This window comes from Leuciscus leuciscus, assembly GCF_965113295.1.
Source record: "Leuciscus leuciscus genome assembly, chromosome: 9".
In the NCBI taxonomy this organism is placed as follows: Eukaryota; Metazoa; Chordata; class Actinopteri; order Cypriniformes; family Leuciscidae; genus Leuciscus; species Leuciscus leuciscus.
In genome coordinates this window covers 171,967-181,594 of record NC_138733.1, presented here as the reverse complement: position 1 = coordinate 181,594, position 9,628 = coordinate 171,967, and the positions used below count along the sequence as shown (strand labels likewise).

The following is a 9,628-nucleotide window of genomic DNA, read 5'->3' as shown; positions in this document are numbered from 1 at the left end:
CTCTCACACACACACACACACCAGTGATGCGCGGGTTGATCCGAAATGAGCGGGTGCCTGCGGTTACGAGTCATCCAAAAATATTTGTAATGATATTCGGGTCGCGGTCGGTCGGGTCGTTTGATGCCAATTAAACCTTTGTAATTTATATAGTACTAGAGAGCATATGAGCGGAGTGGAGCGGTGATAATCTCCCCCGCTCAAAGCTACATCAGGCCGCTCCGCTCATTAATGCTCAGCGCTCAACACAGTTTGCTCCGCGCTCCACTCAAATCGCCCCCGCTCGCTCCAAAAAAGGAAAAGAAATCTACATGTATATCACTGTTAGCTTAGACCACAGCCTTACCTCCTAAAGAACTAATGAGCAACAACAACATTTTTCAAATATAAATGTTTTATTTCAAATTACAAATTAGGCCTATGTAAGAAGAAATATAGCCTACACAAAGTCCTGTAAAATTAAACGAATAAATGGGCCTAATAATATAAATAACAATTATATAAACAAAAATATAGCCTACATAATTTTAAAAGTAAATTTACTATTAGGCCAGAATTTAAGTTAACTTTTGCCACGCGCACGATTAAAATTTAAATGGGCTTATATCCATTGTAGCCTACACACAAACTGCTGTAAAATAAAACGAATAAATGGGCCTAATAATATAAATAAAATTTATATAAACAAAAATATAAAAATATATACTTAAACGTTTTAAAAGTAGGCTAAATTAACTATTAGGCCAACATTCTTATAACTGAATTTTTGCGCAGCGCGCAGGATTAAAATTTAAATGGGCTTTTGTAAATCAATTGTTTGAATATTACGCTGTATTTAATTTACACTTTGTTACAAGTTACCGTATTCGATTTGCTAACCTTTTGCTTTCTTCCCAGCGTGTTCACATAGCACACTGCATGTGTCTTTTTAGATTCCAAAATGAATCTTTACTGACTGAAACGATGTCTCCACATTCGTTTTCTTCTACCACATTATAGTTAGTTTTATATTATAGTACACCTGTATGACTTCTTATTTTCCTTTTTGAAGTAGCCTACTTTTTTAACTCCATTTTTGAGCCGAGTTTTGACTGAAAATAGAATCCATCTTGCAGTCATCAACATAGACTGAGTCAGGCTTGACTGAGCATGCTTCAGAATCGCGCTGTGCGCGGAGCGAAATTGGAGCGGGAAATAGGGCGACGCTCCATCTTTTTAAAAATGCCGCTCTGCGCTCTCTCCAAGATCCGCCCGCTTGCTCCCGCTCCACTCCGCTCACATGCAATTTTCTATGAAATACATAGGCCTACACTTTATTGGCTGAATAACTGGCGCAAAGATGACGAACGAGCTCAGTCGAGCTCAGGTAGAGATGGAGGCGGCAAGAGAAAATGTGAAGACTGGGGAGTGGAAGCTCCGCAAATACACAAACAGAAAGAGCAAAGTGTGGGAGACATTTGCCGAAATAATGAAAGATGATGACCAAAGTGCTGGCTTTGTCATGTGTACTTCTTGCTATGCATTTACTACTTTTTAAAAAATGCGGGTCAGGAAGCGGGTCGGGTACAAATTTTATTTATTTTTTTTTTTTTTTTTGCGGTCCGAGTTGCGGGCGGGTTAGTTGAAAACGTCGGTCGGGTGCGGGTTGTTTATACATTGACCCGCGCATCACTGACACACACACACACACACAAACACACACACACTGATGTAGTTCAGCATGTCCACCAGCAGATGTCCCCATTCACCACATGTCTCTCTCTCTCTCTCTCTCTCTCTCACACACACACACAAACACACACACACTGATGTAGTTCAGCATGTCCACCAGCAGATGTCCACATTCACCACATGTCTCTCTCTCTCTCTCTCTCTCTCTCTCTCACACACACACACACACACACACACACACACACACACTGATGTAGTTCAGCATGTCCACCAGCAGATGTCCACATTCACCACATGTCTCTCTCTCTCTCTCTCTCTCTCTCTCTCACACACACACACACACACACACAAACACACACACACTGATGCAGTTCAGCATGTCCACCAGCAGATGTCCCCATTCACCACATGTCTCTCTCTCTCTCTCTCTCTCTCTCTCTCTCTCTCACACACACACACAAACACACACACACTGATGTAGTTCAGCATGTCCACCAGCAGATGTCCACATTCACCACATGTCTCTCTCTCTCTCTCTCTCTCTCTCTCTCACACACACACACACACACACACACACACACACACACACACTGATGTAGTTCAGCATGTCCACCAGCAGATGTCCACATTCACCACATGTCTCTCTCTCTCTCTCTCTCTCTCTCTCTCACACACACACACACACACACACACACACACACACACACACACACACACACACACTGATGTAGTTCAGCATGTCCACCAGCAGATGTCCACATTCACCACATGTCTGTCTCTCTCTCTCTCTCTCTCTCTCTCTCTCTCTCTCTCACACACACACACACACACACACACACACACACACACACACACACACACACTGATGTAGTTCAGCATGTCCACCAGCAGATGTCCCCATTGACCACATGTCTCTCTCTCTCTGTCTCTCTCACACACACACACACACACACACACACACACACACACACACACACACACACACACACACAAACACACTGATGCAGTTCAGCATGTCCACCAGCAGATGTCCCCATTCACCAGATGTGTCTCTCTCTCTCTGTCTCTCTCTCTCACACACACACACACACACACACACACACACACACACACACACACACACACACTGATGTAGTTCAGCATGTCCACATTCACCACATGTGTGTGTCTGATTCTCTCTCTCAGAACCGGGGATGGGGCGGGACATCAACGCCTCAGGCTGCATGTGTCAATCATTCTGGCTCCTCCTCCTGTGTGTTCTCTCGGCTCTTCTCCAGTGTTAATGTTCAGCGGTCGATCGTCTCGGACTGTTTCCATTCGTCATCCACGCTCACCCTTACGCCCCGGCAGGACGACCGTCTTATTATCAGGAGAAAAACATGACATGGAGAAAAGAAAGAAGGTGCTCTTTTTAAGAACTGAATATTGTCCTTCACTGACTTCCAGTGGCGTCCGTGTGTCTGAAAGGTTGAGTGCATGTGTGTGATTCCCCACAGAAGACTGGAGCAGAGTTCCGGCCCACACGATCAGCTAGTAATGCTGAAAACACTTCATCTCATTGTGTTTTCCCATAATACTGTTGCGAAATCTGCCTGATGTAAACTAATGAAAGAATCATTTAGATGTGGTTAATAACAGAAGGACTGTATTGTGACAAACACGTTTTCTGCTGTATCTTCTTCATTCGTGAAGATTCTCTGAGATCAGAACAATCACCGGCTGAAAGAGTCGTCAGTGTTGGTCGTGATTGGTCGTAGAATCTTCTCACAGAGCCAAGACCCGCCCATATGTGTAGCTCCACCCTCTTTGCACCATACTAAGCTCCTCCCATGTCCCCAGCCCCGCCCACATCAGTCCTAGACGGATCTGCATTGCTTCTTCAGGGTTCCTGTGTGGAAGTTTCTCTAGTGAAAATAAATGGTGTTTTTGTTTTGGAGGGAAATCTGTAGAGTTCTGTGGAATGATTCTTACCGTGGTAAAGTGTGTCTGAACCACCGTGTGAACTTTGACATGTACGACACCGATGAATGCTCAGCTTTGATTCGCTGCTCATTCCCATAGAATCTTCTCCACGTGTCTGTCAATGTTGTTTTGAATCGAATGTCCTCAAATTGAAAAGAAATAAATCTTCAGTTTGGGATTCTTCATATGTTAGTTAAGCTTTGATGCTTCCTGTAACAAACTGAAATTAGATACTAAACTTTTTAATACAAATATTTAAATATTTCATTCTAAAACTAGATTTACCTTTGAAGCGGCTGCACTACTATTCTTATTATTTATAGAGACTGAACATTTATGTTCATTAGTTATTATAATAGTAGTTGTACAGAAATGAGCTGAATCACTGACTGCCAAATGATTAAAGATTTCATTATATATTACAATTTAAGCCATTTTAGGGATGATTTACAAACCACACTGAAAGCCACACTCATGTTCATTTTCTTTGTCGTTGAATTCGTGAAGCTTTCGTCTTCTTTTCTTATTTCTCGAAGAGCGTAAAACAGGTTGTATGTACACATTTATATAATAAAGGAAAAAGAATGCTATATTAATAACAGCAGTGAGCTCTTAACCCACAGCCCTTTGATTGACAGCTCACAGCCACTAAGCTTTCAGTGTGTGAGCTCTGATGCCTTGATTGGATGAACCCACTCGTGTCAGTGTGAACACGGGATTTAAAGGGCTAGTCATGTGTCTCCTGTAGTATCTCGGATATTTGGGTTTAATCTGATCCAGAGTCCAGCGTCCTGAAGTGTTGTATCTGATGCATGCCTCTGCGTGTGTCTGATAGTTACACAAGCTACAAAAACATTTGACTTTAATTCCATCATGATTAGTGTGTGTGTTTTACTCCTGATGCTCTGTAACACGACGAGAAAAGCAGGCAGTGTGTGTTTGTCGATCTTCTTTTGCTATGGGACCCCGGAGTTTCAGTGAGAACTTCCCGCTAGTTTGACTGACATCTTCATGAAAAGCAATGAACATTTTCTAACTGTGTTTATTTACTCGAAAGTTTCCGCAGTCATTTTTTTAAACCCTTCTGCACTGTAAAGTACTTCATGAAATGTTTAAAATGGAAATAAAGTCTTTGAATTTGATGTATTTGAAAGTGGGTTTATGAAGAAAGAAGATTGTAATTTTTGGTGAGAAAATGAGGATTATGAATTCTGTTAATCATGTAACATGCAAATAAAGGAATATAAAGATTGTTAGATCTCCCTTTAAATGGTTGTTATTGTGTTTTTTATCTAAAGGTCGATGTAAACTTCACTTCTCAGAGACGCCAGTAAATCCTCTTCAGAGTGGATCTGACATCATGTGTCTATTCAGAAAATACTTACAGGTCAAATTTACTCAGTTCATACTTACTCAGTTCATACAAACACTTAGAAAGATAGAACATTATTCATTCAAAGTGCTTTTATAAGTACACTGATAATTATTTTATAAATCTGCTTTTTATAAATATTATTAAGGACACTTATTATAAGCATTTTATAAGTACACTTTTCATAAGTATTTCATAAGCAGGGGCACGTTTACTATTTTGGGGGCCCCAAGCAAAGTCCGGATCTCTTGGCCCCCCCCCCCCCCCCCACACCCCAACATTACATAACGTTTTACTCTGAACTGCATAACAGTAATGTTGAATAGAATTAAGTGAGACATTTAAAAAATATTTATTTTACTTTAAACTGCATAGCAAAAATTGTCTACACTTCCTTGCTCCATTAACCCTTTAGAACCTGAAGCTGAAATAGGTGTTTTTCACATATTACAATTTTTTGACTGTAAAATTCTAAAACAATGTGCCATCTTCATGTGCAAGGTGTCATCTTTTTCAGAAAACAATTAGCTTTCAACAAATTACAGTTATTGGCCATTATTGTGTGTGGTGAGTTTGTAAATAGAATATAAAAAAAACAAAAAAACAAACAAGCATAAATTGACAGATTTTTTTTTTTTTTTAACAAAAATCACTAACGAAAGAAACTTAACACTTTTAAGTTGAAAATGAAAATGAAAATGAACTATAAGATATAAACCTTCTTGGTTTTGGATTCATCAAGAGCCTTAAGTTTGTCCATTGTCTTCAGTATTCAAAATTACACAGAGTCCATTTAGCTATGAGAAAATAAACCTCTTGGTTTTAGCTTGAACAATTGCTTCTTATCGTGATATTCTTGATTCTGAGTGTATTTTGTGCTTTATAATGACTATGTTTGACTAACGGGTGATCGGCGCCGCCATGTAATAGTTCGCTCTTCAGCGAAGAGAATCAGAGTTGTCGGATTTACAACACGCAAATTCATCCACTTCTCCCGAAAGTAAGTGGGCGGTGAAGTGGGAGAAGAATAAAAAGTAAAACTAAAAGTAAACTATTTAGTTAACTTCACAATGTATTTGGTACATGGTTTTATTTGCCGCTTCCATAGACATCATATATGTGTGTATTTTACAAATATTTTACAAACTAATTTTTTTGGTAGTATTACGTGTATTTAAATGAAACGGTGTTGTTGTTGAAAAAAAACTGCCGAGTTATATATGATATATGACTAGGACTGAGCGTCCGTCTCTGGCTAAGTGCTAAAGCACGCACTCTGATTTGGTTAGTGTTAGTTCACCCAAATATGAATGCCAGAATTTGCTCAACATCATGTCCACAGGTGGTGGATGAGGAGAGACCCCGAGATGATTGTAAAGCACTTTGGGTGTGCAGTAGTACATATGAAAAGTGCTATATAAATGCCTCATTCATTCATTCATTCATTCATTCATTCATGTCGTTCCAAAACCATATTACTTTCGTGCATCTGAACAAATGTCCTATTTTAATTAAATCTGGGAGATTTCTGTCCCTTCATTGAAACTCTGTGTTAGGATGTACCAGCGGCCAGAGGTGTAATAGCACAGAAATAGCACAGTCCAGAGTGGTTTTAATTCCAAAAGATGCAAAAAAACAGATTAAAGGTAATAGAAAAAACAGATTATCACAAATTATAATACCAAAGAAAATAAATCAAAATTGTGGACGGCACAAATGTAAGTTGGCTATGCCAATGTACAGGCTAGGGTTGGGTATTGGTTGGGTTTTATCCGATACCAGTACCTACTCGGTATTTTTTAAACGGCTCCAGTGCTTAAACGGTTCTTGAACCGGTACTTAAAGGGGTCATATAATGTACATGCACTTTTACAAGTTGATTGTACTGAAATGTGTGTTGGCAGTGCCTGTACACAACCATCATAAAATGATAAAAATCCATCCAGTGTTTTTTTTTTTATCTTCTTATATGTTTCCCCCCATCTCAAATCAAGCCGTTCGATTTTGTGACGTCACACGGTCGGACGCCCCTCCCACGATTGTTGATTGACAGCAGCGTTTCAACACAGACCCGCCCTCGCTCGTGAGCGAGCTGTTTGTCATCATAGTCCGTGCGGATACGCTGGAGCACTGTCTATGAGCAGAATGGCGTCTATTAGCGAGTGTGGTGTTCTGCTCTTGGGTGTAATAAGGAACACAGCATCATTTTGATGTTCATAAATCCGAACTGCTGAAGACGCAGTGGCTGAGTTTGTTTTCGAAGGGAATATTCCCCACGATCAACGTCAATGCTTTCATGTTTGCGCGAATCATTTCACACACCAGACTGCTTTACACACGAGGGTCAGTATAAAGCTGGTTTTGCTAAGAAGCTGCTCCTGAAAAAAGGATCGGTACCAACTATTCGTGTTCCTGCTGCACCTCCAGGAGAACTGAAGTGAGTGTAACGTTTTATTAACCTTTCTATTAATCTTTGCAAATCGCTAGCACGCTTCACGATGAATGCGGCTGTTTACACTCAGGGTACATTACGGCATGCTTTCTATGTACAACGTTCTCAATATAATTCATAATCCCACGTTTATAATGAACAACGCGTTATGGTTATTGTGTTACAAACGGTGTACCCACAGAGCAGAGGGGCGGGGTGAGCAAAGCTCATTATCATTTAAAGACACATGCACTTAAACGGCATGCTGAAAACAGAGCTGTTTTTGACCAGGTAAAATTAGTGTTTTCTTACAATACTAATGAGAATTTTGGTAACACTTTATATTACGACCCGCAAACAACTGCGTAAGTAAACCGAAATTACTGTGTACGTTTCTGTAATTATAGTGTACTTCCGTGTAGGTATAAGGGAACAATATGTTAAGTTTTGGGTAATAAAGGGGTAACAAGCAGATATACAACCTGCAAAGAACTTCGTAAGTAAAGATTTTAATTTAGAACGTACCATGTACTTACCTTATCACATTGTATTGCAATGACACTTAAATGTCAGGGCAAATATACTGTGTAATTAAAAAGTTTTTTGTTTTGTTTTCTTAATAAGAGTACCTTTCTCTGTAATTACTGTGCAAACAGTGTTGTTTCGTATTGTTACATAGTAAGTAGTGTTTGTTACCCATTTCAACTGTGTATTTACAGGGTAAGTGTAACTCCTGCGGGCTGTAAATTAAAGTGGCGCTTGTTACTCCTGTGATGGCTAAGGCCACACTGAATGAACACTTAATTTGAATAGTTCTAGTTTACTTTGAATATGACATTGATATTTTGTTTGTTCTAGAGGATTAATGGTTTTGTCTACTTATTTACTAATTATTTTGTTTCTTTAAATGTTATTTACCCAAACACATGTTGTCTTTTGGTGCTGTAAACCCCAATGAGCAACAAAGTCAATAATCATTTATTTCTAGAGTGCACGCTAGTGAGTAAATGAGACCACAACCAAGTTATGGGTTTAACATTTTATTTAAGTGTGTTTAAATGTGTACATCTTACCCGTGGTTCCACCGAGGTCCATGACTGCAGCATGGAATAAAGGCTTGGAATTAAACGGGCGCGGCCTTTCCTGGTGTCCTTTATATACTCGGTTGGGAATTATGGGAAATGTAGTTTTTGGGATAATATGTTTTAGGGCAGGGGTGGGAAACCTTTTTCCTATCAAGGGCCATTTACAAATTTTTTAACATTCTTTAAGGGCCATTGTAATGAGCAGGGGCGTTTCTAGGTTTTAAAAACACCAGGGGCTGAGCCTGAAACATCAGGGGCTGGGGTGGGTAATATGATAACATGATTCGATACAGAGAATAATGTATATTGTAGGCCTATATGCAGGGGGCAGACTGGTTAAAAAATTCAGTCCTGGCACTGTTGCCACACCAGCCCATATTACCACACAGACACACACATTCAAATGTGAGGTAGTTAGGGGGGTTCGGGGGCATGCTCCCCAGAGAAAATGTTGATTTCTCAGACCTACATATGTGCATTTTAAGGTGTTTGAAGGCCAACATTTTTTGATAACAATAGCTTTAAAAGCATGTCAGTGGGCAGTAGCATAGATTATTTGTCAAGCAGATAACAGATTCTTAAACATGAGAATGAGGATAAATGTTGAAATGAATGATCCACACTAGAAAATGGAAATGCAAAATGTTTCTGCTTATTGTTGACAATACACAATCACATATTCCAAACAGGAATGGCCTTAAATGAGAAATCTTTCAAGGATTATTTTACATAGATGTAAACTTTTTAGCATTAAAGATTGGTTTCAGCAACTTGTTTCTTTCTTGAGTTAATCAATGTTTTTGGCACTATTTAATCAGTTCAATTAAATTTCAATTGTTCACTCATAAAGACAGTCACTTGTCGCCACCTACTGGCTTAACCCTCTGGGGACCAAGCTGTTTTTGGGGCCCTTGAGATGTTCTGACATGCTCTGACATTTGTGCTTTTTTCAGTTATTTATAAACATGTTAATGGCAAAGGTGTAAATTCACTCTATATAGCACAAACAGGCCTACCATAATATGCGAGCAACATGTATGTAGATGTTTGTATTTTTAAGAGAATAATGTTTATGCGTGGTTATTTAAAAAAATAAAAATGAAAGTT

At 39.4% G+C, this 9,628-nt stretch overlaps 1 protein-coding gene across 1 annotated transcript in view; it reads left to right on the top strand.

Moving 5' to 3' along the window:
• lsamp (limbic system associated membrane protein) overlaps positions 1-4,891 on the top strand; it is a gene marked incomplete at its 5' end in the record, with an annotated part of 42,687 nt that extends 37,796 nt beyond the window's left edge. Inside the window, one exon of the mRNA XM_082179225.1 lies at positions 2,857-4,891. Coding sequence (XP_082035351.1) covers positions 2,857-2,954 — 98 coding nt within the window. The 3' untranslated portion in view covers positions 2,955-4,891. The remainder of the gene's footprint in view (positions 1-2,856) is intronic.
• Between the last annotated feature and the right edge of the window lie 4,737 nt (positions 4,892-9,628).